Here is a 21,165-nt window from a genome sequence, read left to right on the forward strand (position 1 = left end):
TTCGCGGATTAGCTTTCTTTAGCTGTTTTGAATTACGTTCTGTTGGACATTTGAGTAGTTAAAAGATAACTACTGTGATATATTGTAATACTGCATGATAATTTGAGAAAATTTAAGCATTTTTGTTGTGATAATAATAAATTTTTGTTCATTTTTCATCGGACTTGTGCATTAATTTCGTAACAAACCCGTACGCACGCAACAAAATTAAGAGTAGTCCTTTTTAGACTGTAACCCTAGAGGAAAACGTAAGATAGGATTAAATTTGAAAAACTGAGAATCATGCGATACATCGTTCTCAAAATGAGATGGAATCCAGTCTTGTTAGAATATTATTTTTCAGAAAGCTGAATCATGCATATTTCTAGATATGCTACATGTATTTTGATCTAAGTTTTAAAGCTTTGATGAAAGGAAACAAGTGCCTACATGTTCTAAGTTTGTGAATTTCAAAATTGCTGTGTACGATGCCTTAAATCTTCTCTCATCGGAGCTACTTCTTGAAATATTACCAGTTTTTCATTTAATATATAGCTGAACAACATATATATTTGTTTTATGTAATTAAAAAAGATTCAATACCAGACTGTGATTATCAGAAATATTTTAGGTTGTGCTCGCTACCACTGCATCATATTTTGGTAAATTCCATGAAAACTATGCAGTATCGATTATGAAAGATATACCAACTGGGTAAGTTAATTCAATATAGTTTTTAATTTTTCTTAAAGTAAGTTTTTGAAGTGGAAAGTTTTAATTTTATTTCTGTTATCTTCTCTTTCCTGTAGGTTACCTCCACCGGTTGCACCAAGATTTGATATACTTCACCTTCTTGTAACAGATAGTTTTGCCATAGCCATAGTTGCCTTTGCCATCTCATTATCAATGGCGAAACTTTTGTCAAAGAAAAATAAATACTCCATTCGACCAAATCAAGTAAGATATACTTTTTTTCCCCCCCCCCTTGCTGTCTCGTGTCTTTAGAATGTTCCAAATATTTTGATTTGTTCCCTTTTTTACATTAACACTTCTGACATGAGTAAATGAAAAATTTTAAGTGAATATGAATCAATGTATTTGATTTTAATAGATCATTGTCTACATGTAAACTATAGCTATCATGTACTGGAATTTTTTATCTGTGTTTTTCTCCACAATGTAAGAACATTTTTAGTAGTTTTGCGAGTGTAACAAAAGTACTTACTTCAATATCTAAGGCTTCAGTAAAAATCACTAATCAAAGTGCAGGATACTTGAGTTAAATTGTTAAATGTGTTTTCTTTGGGAAAGACAGCATTCTGTGTTGACTGCCTTCATTATGACATAGTTTCATAGTTTCTTCATGGCCAGAACTTTAAAAATGATTTTGTTAAATAGTACTTTTGGAATTTCCTGATGGAAATACAGTAATTATTATCAAAAGCATCACACAAAGCCATGAATGTGAGATACCCCCACACATAAGATACAGAAGTATAAAACTAAGTGCATTCTAATGGTGTAATAAATCAAAATTGCTAATCTGCCATCTGATGAATAGGATTGTATTTAGTGAATGTTAGAAAAGCATATCATTAGTTTGCATGGTTAATCATGGAAGTTTAGGAGACAAGATACCATGGTAGGAGTTTCATGATCAAGCTGTTTGATTCCTGTGATGAAATTTCTAAACTCCAAGCTATTAAAACATTATTCACAATTCTTTGTCTTTTGAGTTTATGGCAATAGTTCAGCAAACCCCTTTCTTCCTTCAACTTCATATGTCTCTTGACGGAACAAACTGTGTAAAAAAATAGCTTGATACAAATTTAGATAAACTTCTCTTATCTTCACCGAACCTCATTCCCAAAAAGAATGTTTAGGTTGATTATAAAAAGGATTAACCATTTGATCTGTGGCTGTTCTATCTAAAGCGTTTACATATTTTAAAGACGAATGGAATGCAGTTCTGAGAAAGAATTTTCAAAATATAGTGGAAAGTCTGTTCAGAAAGTGTAGTGATGACCAGGTGATATGAATGTTCTGTGAACATAGTTCAAAATAAACAAATTCAACCTTTTCAAAATAAATGGATAAAAATGACCTTTTGACAAGTGTTTATTTACATTCTCAGAAATGTAGTCAACTTGAGAGGTATTTGTCATAGTGAGATGGTTCACTATTTTGACACTCATCCATATTTTTGATGAATTTTAAATAGTTACATTTGTTTAGTTTCACTGAAACCCATTTACTTAAGTAATTTCAGAAGGTAGGTAGTTATATATAATACTAGCAGCTTCGTTGCGGGCCTTTGTCTGGCTTTTAAAGGTAGCGGAAAAATGGCTGAAGGAAACACCAGACATTAAATTTAAAAACTGCGTAGAATTTTACTCTGCAGAACAATTTCATAAAAAAGAGTTATTACACATAACAAAATTACAATGAAATAAGCAATATTCCTTAATACAAATATTAATTATCCTAATAAATAAATTAACCAACTTCCCTTTGCAAAATCTTAAGAACTCAAATGGTATAAAGGAGGTTAAAAACTTTGTTTCCTAAAAAAATCACTCAAAACTTTTCGATATTTTAAAAACAGTGAAATGAGGAATAAATAACATAAAAGAATACAAAAAAACAAAAAAATTCTGAAAAGCAAAGTATAATTAATGATATTTTATGTTACATTTTCAAGAGAAAAAAATTACAATGAAATAAGCTATATCCCTTAATACGAATATTAATTATCCTAATATAAAAATTAACCAACTTTCCGTTGAAGAAAAAAAAAAAATCATGCAAAACTTTTCAATGTCTTACAAACAGTGAAATAAGCAAAAAATAACATGAAAGCAACTCAAAAACATAAAATTCCATGCAAAGTTTTACTCTGCAGAACAACTTTATCAAAAAAAATCAAGAAAAATGTATTATATATATATAAATGACAATGAAATATGCCAATCTCTTAAAAAATGTGACATAAGAAATACGATGAAAAATTGTTGCCAAACCCATATTTCTAAAAGAATGAAACTATTCAAAATGATGCGATTTCATCAAAAATCTATCAACAACAATAAGACAGGAAAATTTTTGCCAAAATCGCATTTTTAAAGATGTGAGAAGTGTACTCGGAAGCTTCATTAAAAAAAATTTTTAAAAATACAAAATATTATCATTTTTCCAAAATTCCTTTTGTAAAAGCAGTCGCAAGGATGAAAGTTTAATGTGTCCAAAAATCGAAGAAAAATAAACTGTACATTTTTAAAAATAAACTTTTTTTAGAAAAAATCCCGTTGAAAAGGTGTTAAGCTCCCTTTGTTAAATAAATTCGTATTTAATTGATTTATTGGAACACGAAATTTATTTTAAGTTCGTAAAATAGCTAAGTGCCTATGTTTCATGACGATGTGAAAATGGAGTGTGTAGGGTAAAATCTCGCTTTCCTATAGCTCATATGTCTCAAAATGACGAGATTTCGTCACAAAACATAAAAAAATTCAAATTTTGAAAAAATCGCTTCAAGGTGCACTGGCTTTTGTCTAGATGCACCTAGGTACCAAATTTCTTAGCCGTGGGTCTATTAGCTTAAGCGCAGCGTGAACAAAAGGCACACACACACAGACTCTCTTTTATTATACGTAGAGATAATCAGTCTTAAAACACTAGAGATAAAAATACTCATCATACTTTTTATAAATCACAGGTTATGTTTGGAGCTATACATGAAAGAATTATTCATTTGATACATATCAGAATGGTACTTTCATGTTATTACAACTACCTTAGTAGAAGTCACCAAATTTTCTGAATGTGCCAAAAGTCTGGCAACTATGTGCATAACCAAGAATCTTTCAGTCAAGTAACATTGCAGTTTTCATACTTTAAAATGTTTGCTTTAATTGGAAGAAACTGCAGTAAAATTTCTGCAGGAATACAGAATTTTACTGCAAAATCTCTAAAGGGAACAAAAAAAGAAATGCTTTTGGTAAGTAGGGGGTTTTGCTCAGGTTTATGTGATGCCAAGTCTGTAAATTTCTGATTTTTTTAAGCAAAAATAGATTGCTATGCACCCAGGGAGAAGAATAGCACAAAAATAGAAATATTTGGAGGTGAATATAAGTATTTTATTTTTTAATGTTTTTTAATAATTAATTTTTATAATCTTTATTTACTAATTAAAATTTGTATTTTAAACTGGTAAAGTACATTTTCTTTCCAAATGTTGATAATGTTTGCCAATTTATTATAAATATAAACCGTTTAGGAACATTTTCAAACTAGTTGTGAAAACCACCAGCATGCACCCAATAAGTAACATTTACCTTTCATTTACAAAAAATCTGAAAATTGTGCCAATGTGGTTGTATTGATACGCAAGTACCATCCAAATTTGTAACCCAAGTCCATATTAATTATAAATTAATGTCTATGGTTATTCATTTAAGTATCACCAATGATATTTCAGGATTTTCAAAATTGGCTTCGTAGTATCCTTACTTCAAAGTATCTTTACATTGCAGTTATTTTATTTTGCATGATGAAGGACTTGCCAAATGATTTGTTGATACCCTTGTTATTATATCAGCTGATAGTTAAAAAATTTGGTAAAACTTTTTCTTCTTTCATACACGTTATATGTATTTTATCATAAATTATTAGTTCCCTTTAAAGTTACTTTCTTTCTGTATATGTGTTAATTTTCGAAGTAATTAATTTTTTATGCTTTTTCAAATACAATAAAAACTCAACGAATCATTAAAAATCATTGATAATAAATATATATCTTTGATAATTTCACGTGATTTTTGCTTTGAATGAATGTTACAAATTATTATATCATGCTTAATTATGTACTCTCCATCCTCTATTAGCAACTACTATCAATGCATTTAAGAAGTTTGTTTTTATTAACAGACTTGACTTAACCCTCCAACTGTGGGTACAAAACTCATAAAAAGAGAGACTTTGATTCAAATGAAATCATAAACTAGCAAAAGAATAGCAGCTACTGCATGAGTGAACTGGAAATTTTAAATGGCAATGCATTAAGAATGTTCCTTTTATATTCAGGATAAATGTTGAATGTGTTATTCATGGATTTCATGGTTAGAGGGTTAATAATATAAACTGATAGGGGGGGAGAAATCCCTACACCAAGAAAAAAATTAATGTAGAATAATCAAATTTCGGCAATACATTTGTCTAAATAACATTTTTAATTGATTAAATTTTTAAGATCACAAGTTAATGCAAGCTCGAGAAGAGTCATTTCAAATGTAAAATGCTGGTACAGTAATAACTGGTGTAACCGCCAGAATTTTGAATGCATTGTGTCACATGGGTGCCAGATGTCAATTTGTGGGATAGAGTTCCATGCCAGTTGCACTTGATTGGTCATTACAGGGACAGTTAATGCAGGTTGTGTATGATGCTGAAGTTGTCATCCAATGACGATCCATACATGCTCGATTGGAGAAAATTCTGCCGATATTAGCAGGCCAGTGCAACATGTGGACACTCTGTAGATCAAGTTGGATTGCAACAGATTATCCTGTTGGAAAACACCCCGTTGAATGCTGTTGATGAATGGCAGCAGAACAGGTTGAATTATAAGACTGCGTACAAATTTGCAGTCAGGGTGCATGGGATAATCATGAGAGTGCTCCTGCTATCATACAAAATTTCTCCTCGGACCACAACTCCAGGTATAAGTCCACAGTATATAGGCTACAAACAAGTTGGTTACAGGTGCTTGTCTGCCATCCTGCTAACTAACACATGGCCATCACTCGCACCAAGGCAGAAACAGCTTTCATCAGAAAACACAACAGGTCTCCACTCCGTCCTCCAATGAGCTCCAGTTTGACACCACTGACAGCTAATGGCAGAGTTTGGAGTTGGGAACACATGTACAGAGCATCTGGCTCAGAATTGTTCTTCCAGTAACCAATTTGTAACAGTTCATTGTGTCACTGTGTGCCAATTTCAGCTGTAAACACAGTATGATACGCCACAGCCATACTCCGAACATGGTGGTCTTCCCTCTCGGTAGTGCCACATGGCTGCCAGGAATCTGGTCTTCTTGAGCCGGTACCTTCCTTTGACCGCTGCTGCCAACAATCATGCACAGTGGATACATTTTTGCCAAATCTTTCTACAATATCATGGAAAGAAAATCAACTTTTCATATCCCTATTACATGACCTTATTCAAGCTCACTGAGCTGGGGATAAAAGCTTTTTTGTCAAAGGCATTCTTTACTAACATAAACTCTATGTCAAAGCTCAGTGATAAATAATGCTCGCAAACTTTGCAGCGTGTATTTACAGCAAACCTGATTTGCATATGTATAGTAGTGCTACTAGAGCCACAGTTATGTGCAAAGTGCGAAATTTGAATAGACGTAAGCTTTCAAATGTATAAATATGCTGTAACGTCAGGACACCTGTGTCGGGTGAAAGAAAGACAGGTCGTCTTTTAAATTATTTATTTGATACACTAAAATAGATTTCTTGATTAAAACATAAAAATAAACTGATCATTACAGCCCTAAATCATACAATATCCGCTAACGCAGATTGGACGCAAAAAAAGTCCTTTTTACTGTAGTTGCAGCATAAAAAAAAACTATTGTTCTACAGAAACCACTGGCGTTGTTTAAAACGCAAAAGATGCGTCCTGTCACCTCAAAATCACATGAAGAACTCTTACACAAAGATTTCACTCGTTTTGTTATCTGCGTTCCTTGTGTCCGGAAACTCCTAGGGGATTTTATCTGCAGTCCTGCTTTTTGCAGGTATGGTCCATTTCATCCGCAAACAAAACAGGAAGTTATAATTCAGCACCTGTGCCCGCGGGGATGGGGGGGGGTGCTAATAGCTGTAACGTCACAATGCCTACCAAATTCGTTTGTATGGCACAAGTCTTTCGTGAATTTTTTTTTTGGCATTTTGCATTGATTCACTATAAATGATGAATCACTTTTTAAATTGTTTGCCACCAAATATTAGAGCCCTGTATTATATTTAAAGAAATTAAATAATGAAGAATCTGCATAAATGTATGTATGTTTTTTGCATTGTGATAAATCAACGGTACGTAGAGCCATCAGATTTTGAATAACGCATGTCACCACTCGAATATGGGCATCTGGAAGCCCTAATTTGGAATTTGTTTTATTATCTGTTTCATATTTTGTCAAGCATTTATGAGTTTTTGATTAAAAAAACTCTACAATTTCAAAGTAAGCAATGGCAACACTGTATGCACACGCACAAAAAGAAAAAGAAAAAAAATTCTCCAGTGCACGAGTATATCAGAAATTCTAGATATGCTTTTTAAAATATTTTGTGATATTGCTATTGAATTTAATTTTATAGTTTAAGTGCAAGGAACATGATATTTAATAAATAAAGGTAACATACAAAACATTAAAAAAATCCCCCTTTAGACGTAATATAAAATCTGAAAGCTTTCATTTTTTTGGAGGGGGGGTCAGTGCAGTTATTTTAAGTTATTGTGCATTTATATTATATATTTATTTTTAGGAACTAGTAGCTTTAGGTTGTGCAAATGTTTTTTCTTCATTCTTTTCCTGTTATCCATGCTCAGCTTCATTATCCAGAAGTTTGGTTCAAGAAAAATCTGGTGGAAAAACTCAGGTATAATAACTGTTGTTTTCAGATTCTGATTATATTTTATGTTTACTATTATCATCTACAACTGGTATGGATAAGTTTTTTTTTTTTTTTTTTTTTTTTTTTTTTTTTTTTTGAGGGGGCAGTTTGAAAATTTAATGTATTATTATTTTAATATACTTAAAATTGTATGAAAGATATTGATATTATCAATGTTTATAAATGGTGTTCTAATAAAAAGATTTTATTTTGAAGCATAATTTATGACATTATGTTCTGAATAAAACATCGTTTAAGTGTGCGTCTTGACTTAGTGCGCATGAATGAATTCAGTAAACCCAATTTTCAATGATTGTATGAATAATTTGGGCATGATGTCACAAATACAGCATCCAATGTTTATTCTAAATGCTTCAGGGGTTTGTGGTTTGTTCACATTGATTATTGATTTCAAATAACCTCACAAAAATAATCTAAAGGAATTAAATTACAAATTTGGGTAATCCAACTAACAGTTGCATTGTGTGAAATTATCCTTTCACCAAAATTGTTTTGGCAAGACATTGATAATGGCATTAGTAGTGTGTCATGTGGCACTATCTTGTTGGAACCACGTGTCCCCCAAATCAGAGCCCGCTAAATTTGGCAACAAAAAATTTGTTATCATCAATCAGTAATGCTCATTCACTCATGAGTTACTGTAACTGCATTTCCTCTCTTGTTTTGTAAAAACAAATACAGTCAATAGTCATTAATCCGGACTCATCGGGACTTTGGCGATTCCTGATTATAGATCATCAGTTTAAATCTGGTAAGATGGCATGCAGAAATTATAAAATTAAAAATATGAAACCGTAATTCATGAAATAAAGAGCAATTATGATCTAAAGGGTATCAAAATTTACCAAAAAAAGCTTAATATTTATTTGTTTACTTTATTAAACATTTCTTTCAACGCGCGCATGCGTAAAGAGTACGTTATGCAATGTCAAAATTAGAAAATGCAACCAGAAAACTATTTGATGTGTATTCGTGATATTTATAATGATGAGGAATTTGATTTAAATCATATGAAAGACGAAGTACATCGAGATGAAATACTACACTTAGTAAGGAATTATAAGCTGAATAAAATAAAAACATCTGCTCCGAAGATAAGGATAGTGCTGACAGATAAACTTCCAGTTCATTGCGCACAGTGACGTCCCCCCATCCCCACACAGCAGTGTGGAATTGATAAACAGATTTCGGAATGGTTAGAGAAACAAAGGATATGCCTTTATCCATTTTTTTTTGCAGCAATTTCACTTTTTATTTGATGGACATCGAAACATGCGTTCACTTTGTAGATCCTTCGGGAGCTCCAGAATCGGAAATTTATTTTGACATAATCGAAAGTTCAAGCTTGCTTTTATAAAATTGCTCTAACAATCTGCAAAAAATAATAAGCTGGATCCAATTAGAGGATTAAGGAACAACGCAATCTGCAACATTAACTGAAATAGATAATTAGATAATTTTAGCTTAGCTTATACCGTCCGTTATGTATTAAATGCGCATGCGTAAATGCATAATGCATTTACGCATGCGCAGAAAGTTTGTAGCTTTGAAGTCGGGATTATAGACCATTTCGGATTAAAGACATTTGACTGTAGTCTGATGATGCCACTATGGCATAAACAGTGGTATACTATGACTTTTTTCAAATGCAGAGGTTTGTGAATCTCTTATAGATTGTTTTCAGGCCAAAAATGAAAGATTTTTGTATTAATATATCCCGTCAATTAGAAATCTGCTTCATTTGAGAAGATAGTTTTTTGTTAAAAATTTAACATTCTTGAAGCATGTATTTAGCAGTGATAAAATGGGAGCATACTAAAACACAAATAAAAATTAGTGACAGTGATAGCATTTTAAACATGGTTGCCATTTTGTTTTAAAATCATATCACTCTTATTATCATATCCTTTATTTTGAAAATATATTATTTTTATGTCTCATTTATTTATTATGAAGCACATGTTGAAATGCATAAGTTTTAATAATTGGTATTATATTTAAAACTGTTCCCCATTTCAAATGAAAAAATGCATATTTATTCTGCTAATTAAGGCAATTGCTTATTACATCCAAAATTATAATTTTGGAAAGGTCTATCCTATTTGTATATTATGAATATAGTGACTATTTAATTATGCATTAGAAAACAAATTTTGCTGTGCTTTTAACTGTCAGTGTCTGCAATATATGAATTAACAAAGGAAACGTTGCAGGATTTAAATGCTTTGTAATTTTCTCATATAAATTTGCATTTAAAGTTAATATATTTTTAACCCAGTGACATAACTGAAAATTTTTAACATTTAATTCATGATTCAGTGAAGATTTAGGAATATTTCAACTAAAACGTTTATAGTACAGTCAAAAGTCGTTAATCCAGACTCATCGGGACTTCGGCGATTCCGGGTTATCGATTTTTCCCGGATTATAGATCATCGGTTTAAATCTGGTAAGATGGCATGCAGAAATTATAAAATTAAAAATACGAAACCGTAATTTATGAAATAAAGAACAATTATGATTTAAAGGGTATCAAAATTTATGAAAAAAATATGAGCTTAATATTTATTTGTTTACTTTATTAAACATTTCTTTTAATGTAAGTTGTTTAAGTTGCTTTGTTTTATGTGCTAATGCTTTCTCTTTAATTCTATATAAACAGACATAATTTCTTGTTCACTTACAAAGTTTCGCTGTTCAAGTCCTGTAATTGCTGTGCCGAGAATACCAACTAATTTGTCAATCGAAATTTTTTCATTTTCAATAACCTCTGTGTCACTTTCTTCATGCCTTAATCCATTTTTTGTTTAATGGTCATCGAAACATACTTTCGCTTTGTAGATCCTTTGGGAGCTCCAGCATCGGAAATTCTATTTGACATAATCGAAAGTTCAAGCTTAATTTTATAAAATTGCTCTAACAGTCTGCAAAAAATAATAAGCCGGATCCAAATCGAAGATTAAGGAACAACGCAATCTGCAACATTAACTGAAATAGATAATTAGATAATTTTAGCTTATACCGTCCGTTATACATTAAACGCATATGCGTAAACGCGACGCATGCACAGAAAGTTTGTAGCTTTGAGGTCCGGATTATGGGTGTCCAAATTAACGACTTTTGACTGTAGTACTTATTACTGCTATTAAATTTTAGTTTGAAATCAGCTATTTTGTGAGGTGTTCGTAGAAATATATAAATATGTGTATAATATTATATTATAATTATTCATAATCTGATTTTCTTTTAGGTTGCTGCAATAGTTTCTTGTGGCTTTCTTCTAGTAGTTTTACTTGCTTTAGCTCCAATGTTTTATTCTCTGCCAAAGGTAACTGCATTATTTTCCATTCATTTGTTATTAAAATTTATTTGATGTATGAGCAAAAATTATTCAAAGCATGTAACTCTCAAAATCGTAAAAAACAACCTTATATTTAGCGTAGGTATAATGAAACACTCAATCGATTTCGAGGGCAGCTAGACTAGAAGAGAAACACGCTAATGTGACAATCAAAATCGTAAAAACTCTAATCATATAACTCTTTATAGTCATCAGCATCAAAATACTTTTCCAGAATATGCATACATACACATATTTCAACATCTGTAACGTTAGACATATATTGTATTGCACAGAATAACTCACCAAGTTTCTATAAAGATTTATAAAATTCAGTGTCAGGTATCTTTGTTGATCTGAGAAGCATCAAAACAATACTTCAATTTTTGCCACGTATTTTCCACAATTATGACTTTAATTATGTTTGCTCCAAATTGTAGATGTTTCTGTAATATAAACCTATAAAATAATCTGTAATGGGATTCTTAATCTTACATAAAACTCTATACAATCTATATGACAATCTGTAGTATCTTAGATAAAACTCCATACGAAAATATTTACTATATTCATGTCCAAATAATTTGGTATCCAAACAGTTGGACCTTCTAACAACAATCAACAGGAACAATCTTAACTAAAAATTGTGGTAGAATTTTGATGGAAGCATGGTGGACTACTATCTCGCCAAAATATGAAACTTGGGAAGTCATGAAGCAATAGAGATCTGCAGATATGTTTGCAATATAGGAATCTGTGAGAAAATAAAATTTATACAACCTGTTTTCATTATCTTCTATTGCAAATGTTCTCAATGGGGATGGTAATGCCCTTCCCCCTCCCAGTGCAGGCACTGAAGCCTTTCATGGAATTGGTAATGGGTCGAGAAGGAAATGGGGTAAGAGGGGCAGCCATGCCATACCTACCTCTTTAGGAAATTAATATAATACAGTATTTTGAAAATACCTGCTGTTTTCATGAATAAACAGTTTATTTAACTTATGTTATTTTTATGTTATTCAACAATCTATATGTTCTTAATAATGGATCTGATTCGGTTTCTCTTGAATAAGCATTAAATTTTTTTAATTAGCATTGGGTATACATAGACCTAATTCGGTTTAATAATTATCTGTGACAAGTCTTTGCAAGTTGGTAAGCAATGACATGATTCACACAATCATGTATAGTATGACAAAAATATGGTACAGTACAAAGTCCGTAATTCGGACTCGTCTGGACTTCGGCGATTCCGGATTAGGGGTTTTTCTGGATTATAGATCATATATTTAAATCTGGTAAGATGGCATGCAGAAATTATACAATTAAAAATATGAAATAAAGAACAATTATGATATAAAGGGTATCAAAATTTACAAAAAAAAAAAAAAAAAAAAAAGCTTAATATTAATTTGTTTACTTTATTAAACATTTCTTTCAATGTAAGTTGTTTAAGATGTTTCCACAAAAAAATTCAAAAAGTTCCTTTTTTGTGTGTCATATATAGTGGACTTTCCAATGCCATACTTCTCGCATCATTTTGAGACGGATAGGCCTTTATCCATTTTTTGCAGCAATTCCACTTTTTGTTTAATGGACATCGAAACATGGTTTTGCTTTACAGATCCTTTGGCAGCTCCAGAATTGGAAACTCTTTTTGGACATAATCAAAAGTTCAAGCTTAATTTTTATAAAATTCCTATATTGCTAACAGTCTGCAAAAAATAATAAGCCAGATCCAATTAGAAAATTAGAAACAGCGCAATCTGCAACATTAACTGAAATGCGTTAGATAATTTTAGCCTAGCTTATACCGTCTGTTATACATTAAACATGCATGCGCATAAAATTTGTATCTTTGAGGTCCGGATTACAGACTTTATACTGTAGTTAATAGTGACTTGCTTAGAGAGCAAGTGCACTATGTATAAATCTTGAAAAATTTATTTAAACTGTGCAAATTTTGCATTTTAAAATGTCTGAAGTACCATACTGAGTATTTGAAATGTGAAGTTCTTCTGCACTCTTCTATAAACCAATCATTACTTATTCACTTAATTTTCTAAAATGTTTTTTCAAATAAAGCCTTCTTGGCTGCATGAGCATTTGAATAAAATGCATACTGATGAAAGGCATCAAGATGTATCCGATTTAGGACTGGAAAAGAAATATTTAAAACAGCAAAATGTATCAAACCTTCTTCATCGTCTTGTAAACAAGATGATGATAGACTAGGAGCCTCATATGAGAACCATGCACAACTGGCAAGGAATCAATGTTGCCAGCATTTTTAAAGGCAACAAAAATCGCTCTTCATCACAAGACACCATCGGATATTATCAGAAAAATTCCTCTGAATAATAATTTGGTGCAAAGAATAATAGGTGAAATGGCTAATGATGTTTAAATATTGTTATGCAATTACTCAACTCAATGAATCCGCTACGAAGCATGTTCGACTCATAAAAGAAGAAAAAATTTGTGAAGTGTTAATATACGCTAAAGATTTAAACAGGAACTGATACAAAGAAAGAACTGCTATTTAATACCATGAACATGCTATATATGTGTTATTCATCATCAACATTCAGTTGCAAAAAATCTGAATGAATGCCAGCATACATTGCTTCAGTACAATATCAAAGCAGTCAAGAGGATAAGAAGCAGTTCCTTGCACAACAGATTATGTAGCCAACTTTGAAAATCAAGACTATAGAGCCTGTTTGAACATTTTTAGACGATTTTCCTTTTTTTTTTTTTTTTTTTTTTATGGATATATCTTACCTAAAATTTTTGTGTTTTAAATGTTCTGTTTGATAACCCTTATTGTTCTCTATCTTTATACATTGTAATTTAAAAAACAATAAAGCCTTTTTTAATATCGGAAGAGGTGTTTTATCCCATTCCTTTTGAACAGAAGAAGGAGAAGAAGGAGGATTGTAGGTCGATGTTTGGACAATCTGCTGTTTAGAAGTCAAAATGTGCAAAAATCCATGAATGATACATCAGAATATTTAGTAGAAATATGAATGAAGGGTAGGGGTTTGCTCCCTGATCATTGTTTCATTTTTTCCAGGAAATTAATAGTGGATTTTGACATGTGACTGCGACTAAAGAGAAGATTTCATATTTGAAAACTAGATATCAGGTATGTTCCTGATAATATGTGGAACTGACCATAACATTTTTCTCCACTCTCTTTAATTTTAATTTGCCGTTCTATGAAAAACCAGCAACAATCATAAATCCCTTTGAAAAACTTTCTTTTGGATTCTTTGAGCCATGTTTTAAGATTTTTTCTCCCCTTGAATGATAATAAATGGATCTTTTTCTATTGCGGTCATTTAAATACACCCAAGATTCATCTATTATGACAACATTTTCCCATTTTTTCCCAGATAAATGTTTCTTATAAAGAATTCTGCATATGGCGATATGTCGTAGAGAAAGACGACACACGTTTTTTTAACCTTTTTAAGATTCATATTAGCATTAATCATTTTGCTTACAGTTGACAGTGAGCATTTTAATGATTTTGCTACTGTCCTTTGACTTGGCATAATTTCTTTTAAGATTAAAAATCTTGCCTTCACAAAATTTGAAACATTCTGTTTTTTGCTTGGATATGTATTTGGAACAATTTTTCCACTTGAAGCTAAACATGGACCTTTTTTTCCGTATTGACAATATTACCTATTGTAGTTTTAGATATAAAAAAAACTATGGCTTTCATGGTGTTTTGTAATAAGTAGCTACAAATAATTTTCTTCGGAAAAAGCACAGACATAGCTTCTTTAAAACTGCCATTTTATGTGTAAACAAAACTGTCAAATAGTAGATGATAATTAATTAATACTTCCAAAAATATAGCTGGAGTAAAAAAAAAAAAAAAAAAATTCCAAGCAGATGAATTTTTTATAGCAAAGCAAAATCTTCTAAAAAGGCGTGTGAACAGCCTTTGTACAACCGCTAGCAGCTGCATACAGTTCATTGGGTCTCAAAAGATATTTATTTGTCAGAATAGTTTTTTTTTTTTTTTTTTTTTTTTTTTTTTTTTTTTTTCAATCTATTTGACTCAGTACTGGACTTCCTTGAAAACAGACAAAAAACTGTGCAAAAACTTGACTACATCAAAAAAATAACATCATTTATTTGACAGAACTGTTTAAAACTTTTATTGAAGTCAGTTTATTAAAACAAAATATGTCATAGCTTTTTTTGTGGGAAAACTTCTTATGTTTAACCCTTTCAAGGTGTTGCATGTTTGTTTAAGATGTTCCCTCGGTATGGATGGGAGTCGAAAGGAATGGTCCCACAGGATGGTGGTTTTCTGTCAATAAACCTAACTATAGAAAAAAGTCACACACACACACAAAAATAGTCCAAAAGTCGTTTTCCTTTACTTTGTATGAAAATGTATAAAACAAATTGCTTGTTTCGAGAAAGAATTTTTGGTGTATTTAATTATGGCAAAGCACACTAGGGCTATCTGCCTAAGGGGAGGGATGCCTTTCGTGGAGGACTTTCTAAGGGAAACTAGCTCGTATACACGTTACACATGGGGAAAACCACGAAAACACCCATGCAGCCAGTCGAGAAAGAATTTTTGGAAGTGCTATCTAAAAAAACTATCTAAATTATTCTGAAGTTTTTAATTGCCAAAATGTGTTGATGAAATTTTAAATTTATTTTTAAAAAAATGCAAGACAAACTATTTACAAGAAGTAACAAAATCTTTCACGGGAAGTGGAAAGCAGGCGCTCGGTGAGCTTTCCAAAATAAAAAGGGAAGTATGCAAAATATATGTGATAAAAGCAACACAAAGTGTAACAGAACCCACACAAGACCCTACATAATATTTAAAAAAAAAAAAAAAAGAAAGAAAGAAAGAAAAAGGATTTAATGGAATAATCAGAAACACAAAAGTTTATATCATGTGGCATGTTAAGAGCCAAGAATTTTTAATAAACAATTTTTTACTACACTTGATGGATGTTTTAATTAATTTCTGCTTTGTGGTTCTTAGTAGACAAATAAAACAGGTATACATAATATGCAACAATATTTGAATGTTTGGTAAAAAAAAACTATAATGGAAAGAGTGTGGTTGTCCAGAAAGCTATGTTCTAGTGGGTTCTTTTTATATAAAATATCATGCAGTATATATATATATATATATATATATTTCTTTTTGACACTCCAAATGCAACAATTATGCTTGTTTGAAAAGTTTGGTTGAACAATGAGTAATGGTAGATCAAGATCTTTAACAACTTCCCTGATGTTCGGGTACTTGAAAAGGGGCCTTCCCTGTTTTGCCCGGGCGCTGCTCGTGCGACTGATTTTTTTCCTTTATTGCAATGATTTGCCCGAATTTTATGCTTGTTTAGTTTGCAATGCTTCTAACAGATGGCTCTAGTAGTCCAGTAAAGATCTGATTGCAAATCCGGTTTCTAGTTTATCTTTTATTATTTTTCTTTTGCGCGGGAAAGTTGCGAATTTTGTTTTGACTCAATCTGCTTACTATACAGCTCGCTGCAAATTCTATTTCTTTTGAAGCTGAAAAGTAGAAGAATGAGTGATAATGAACATCTCATAACAGATGATAACTCTTACAGTGGATCAGACAGTGAATCTGAAATTTCTATAAATGATTCCGGAAGTAATGAAAGTTCGTTTTCGGACTTTTCAAGTAATGAGGAAATGGAAAGTTCGGATGACCTAACTCAAGTTCGAAACTTTTGTGAACTAGATATAACAAATCCTCCTTCACCTCCACCTTGATTTCCATTCACAGCAAATTCAGCTGTTCATGTAAATATTGATCTAAGTAATGGAACTCTACAATTTCTTGATATTTTCTTTGATAATCTTCTTGAAATTATAGTTTCTGAAACCAATAAATATGCAGATCGGACCATTCGGAGTAGTAATCTACGAAGGAATAGCAGAGCAAAAAAAAAAATGGGAAACAACAACAAAGCGCGAAATTCAAGTGTTTCTTGCTTTGAATATTTTACAAGGAATTGTGAAAAAGCCTGATGTTGAGCAATACTGGAGTAAGAGACATTCAACATCAACTCCATTTTTTTCCAAAATTATGTCTTACCGACGCTTTTATCTTATTCACCGGTATTTACATTTTTCTGATGATACTGAATTTGATGCTAAAACACATGAGTGTCCAAAACTGCAGAAACTGTGGCCGATCATCAAGCATTTGAATACTCGTTACCGAGAAACTATCACACCTGATCGATGTTACAATCGATGAGAGTTTGATGCTGTACAAGGGAAGATTACACTGGAAACAGCATATACCTCTAAAGAGATCACGATTCGGCATAAAAAGTTTTATTTTGTGTGAATCGAAGTCAGGTTATGTGTATCAACTTATTATATACACTGGAAAAGATACACTTTTTGATGATAATTACCAGCATTTGTGCAAGTCCTCTCAAGTAGTGATGACACTTATGCAGCCACTATCGAATAATGGATATTGCCTAACGACAGACAATTATTACACATCACCAGAACTTGCAGATATCCTTATCAACCATCAAACAGATATATGTGGAACCCTCAAACTTACCAAGAAGGACGTCCCAAAAGAATTACAGAAGAAAAAATTGAAATTAGGAGAAATCTGTGCGTACCAAAGAAGGAAAGTCTGTCTAATGAAATGGATGGATAAGAAAGCTGTATCTCTATTATCCACAATACACAACCCTATAATGATTGAAGTGCCATCTTACAAGGATGAAGCCAGAAAGAAACCAAAGGTAGTAATGGAAATGTTAGCATTTAATTAGTTCCTTTATTAAAAACACATTCCGCCAAGACATTAATTGTTAAATACTTGCTTGAAACATTACCGTCAACATTACTGCTCAAAAAACATTACCGTTCAAATTATTATCGTTTTGAAAAAAACTGTTGTTGCCAATCGGGAAAATACATTTTAAATAAAAATTAATACGTTGCGTTTACATTCGGGCATCCTGACTTAGTTACGACCTCAGAACATAAAGAACTCATATTTAAAAAAATTAAATCTGTAATATTAATGTTTATAGTTCGAAAGTCTTTAGCTGTCATATAGATTCACCGTCGTTTTCTATTCTTTTTCCGTGTCCTAGTTTTAATAATATGCAGCGTGTTGTTATCGTTATCCCCAGTAACACTAATGTCATCACCATCATCATCGTCTTCTTCTGATTGAGCTTGACACTGCCATGACTTTAATTGGCTCACATGAGCTGTCGTACTAAAGAAATGTCCTTTCACCTTCTCTTCTAATTGAGTCACTCTATAGGTATCACTTGGTAAAACTTCTGTAACTACCAAAGGTCCTCGATACTTTTGTTGTGTTTTGGTTGATTCTCCAGTTGATTTAGGTACTCTTCTCATAACTACTATTTCTCCTCGTTCGAATGTTAAAGAATTACTTTTCTTCTTGTCATAATTTGCTTTCATTTTCATCTGCATATCTTCAATTCTCTTTCTAGCTTCATTCTGTAAGATTACTGGATTCTCCCATTCATCTGCGTCTTCATCTGTAATCATCCTCATCAATCCGTCGTTAAATTTTGGTGAATAACCGTGAAGCATTTCGAAAGGAGTTTTATTTGTAGTCTTATTTATCATATTGTTTAGATTTCTTTCGCATTTCTTAATCTTTTTGTCCCAGTCTCTCTGATTCGGATTTTCCATACTCGTTTTAATCGTAGCCAAAATTGTTCGATTTGCTCTTTCCACCATTCCATTACCACTTGGATGCTGAGTTGAATTGAGTGTATGACTGATACCATTATTTTGACAGTACTCTCGAAATTCCTTCGCTGTGAAACATGTTCCTCTATCGCTGATAATTTTTTCTGGTAACCCAAAATCATCTACAAAACTCTTCAATGCAACTAACACATACTTGGTTGCAGTACTTTTCATAGGATATAAGCGTGTAAATCTCGTAAAATTATCAATTATTACAAATAATTCTGTATTTCCTCTTGAACTTTTTACGAATGGTCCTAAATGATCTATATGTATAATTGCAAAAGGTCTTCTACCAGGTCTAATTGGATGCAGTACTCCTTGTTTCTTACCACTAGGCATTTTATTTACTAGGCATTCGAAACACATCGAAATGTGACGCATAACATATCGTTTCATTCCTTTAAACCAGTATGATTCCTTGATTTTGGCAACAGTTCTGTCTGCTGAAAAATGTCCCAAAAGATTGTGAAATTTTACTACAATACCTTTTCTCATCGATTTAGGTATGACATATAACAATTTCTCCTTTTCCTGATCTTTCACTTTACGAAACAATCGATTATTCTTCAAGACGTAATTTTCAGTTACATATTTCTCTGCATTCGTTCTATTATTTATCTTTTTCTTTAAAATGTCTATTAATTTACGTAATTATGGATCTGAATGCTGAATCATAAGAATTTGTTCATCTATCGTTAGCGTTAAACAAACTTCCAAGTTGTTTTCAATTATAGAGTCTAAAGTTTCTTCTGGCTGATCAACTGGCGATCGGCTCAATGCATCTATGTGACTCATTCTTTTGCCTTGCCTGTGCTTTATTTCAAGATTGTATTCCTGGATCAGATTACTCCACCTTGCTATCTGAGGATTTGAAGTTTTCTTCGCGTTTAAATAAACTAAAGCTTGGCAGTCTGTAATTAACGTAAATCGGATTCCAATTAAAAATTGTCGAAGTCGTGTCAAAGTCCAAACTATAGCTATTAATTCTAATTTGCTTGAATGATAATTCTTTTCTGTTTCTGTTGTTCCTTTACTTACACAATAAACTAAATGCCACTTCCTATCTTCACCTTTTTGCAACAGCATTCCTGCCAGTCCTTTGTTGCTCGCGTCTGTGTCTCTGCTTCGGGATTATATAATGCTAGTATTGGTTCATTAGTTAAATGATCCTTTAAAGTACTGAATGCTTTTTGCTGATCTTCGTTCCAACGAAATGTTTCATCCTTCCTCGTCAGTCTCGTTAGCGGCTCAGCTTTCTGTGCGTATTTCGGTACAAACCTTCTAAAGAAACTTGTAAGACCTAAAAATTGTTTAACTTCATGTTCATTGGTTGGTTTAGGAAAGTTTAATATGGCTCGTACTTTTCTTGGTCCAGGTTGCATACTATTTGATTTTATTAGAAATCCCAAATACTCAACTTCATCTTTTCCAAATTCGCATTTTGTCAATTTCAATGTCAGCATTGCTTCTCTCAATCTATCAAACACTTTCCTAAGTTTTTCCATCATTTCTTCCCAAGATTTAGCCGGAATTAATATGTCGTCCAAATAGCACAATACTTCTTTATTAAGCAACGGACCTAAAACTTGATTCATAAGTCTCTGAAATTCTGCAGGTGCATTAGCTAACCCAAAGATCATACGTTCAAATTGACCAGTATCATCTGGAGTGATGAAAGCTGTTTTCAGTTTCATTTCTTCAGTTAAAGGAATCTGCAAATATCCATGAGCTAAGTCCAATGTAGTGAAAACTTTACACTCACTAAGACGTTCAAGAAGATCATCTATCCTAGGGAGTGGAAATTTATCTTTAACAGTTTGCGAATTCAACTTTCTATAATCTATCACTAATCGTAATTCACCTGTTTTTTCTTTACGAGTAGAACTGGACTAGCATACAGAGATCTTGTTTCAGTAACAATTCCATATTTCTTCCATTCATTTATTATCTTCTTTATAGAAGCACGCTCTTCGGCATTGGTTTTATACGACTTCATGCAAATAGGCTTACTCCCTTCAATTTCTTTAATATCCATTTTTGTTAAGTTTGTACACCCTAATTCCTCCATATTTAATGCAAAACAATCTTGATACTCATTTATCAAATGTAAAACTTCCTGTTTTTCTCTCTGGCGTAATATTGTTATTAACTTTAATTTCTCCTAAAGTAATCGGTCTCCTAAACTTCTTAATTTCATTTATTATCAGTATTTCCTTTTGACTTGAATTTTCAGTTTTCTGATCTGAACTTGGTTCAACTAATTCTGCTTTTTCCGTTCTACCGATACATTGATTCTCTTTCAAATTAGTTTTCGATCGCTGTAGTTAGTGACTGGTATCACTGTTTCTCCCTGTATTA

The 21,165-nt window shown here is 32.0% G+C and overlaps 1 protein-coding gene across 4 annotated transcripts in view; it reads left to right on the plus strand.

Moving 5' to 3' along the window:
• Positions 1-21,165, plus strand: part of LOC118184166 (sulfate transporter-like) — a 257,622-nt gene that overhangs the window by 208,619 nt on the left and 27,838 nt on the right. For all 4 annotated transcript variants that reach the window (XM_085819539.1, XM_085819550.1, XM_085819545.1 and 1 more), the window contains 4 exons: positions 611-693; positions 789-936; positions 7,539-7,652; positions 10,939-11,016. In XM_085819539.1, the coding sequence (XP_085675665.1) occupies positions 611-693; positions 789-936; positions 7,539-7,652; positions 10,939-11,016 (423 nt within the window). The remainder of the gene's footprint in view (positions 1-610; positions 694-788; positions 937-7,538; positions 7,653-10,938; positions 11,017-21,165) is intronic.

The sequence above is a fragment of the Stegodyphus dumicola genome, chromosome 1 (genome assembly GCF_044657685.1).
Source record: "Stegodyphus dumicola isolate Sdum_Otavi_A_Nest chromosome 1, ASM4465768v1".
In the NCBI taxonomy this organism is placed as follows: domain Eukaryota; kingdom Metazoa; phylum Arthropoda; class Arachnida; order Araneae; family Eresidae; genus Stegodyphus; species Stegodyphus dumicola.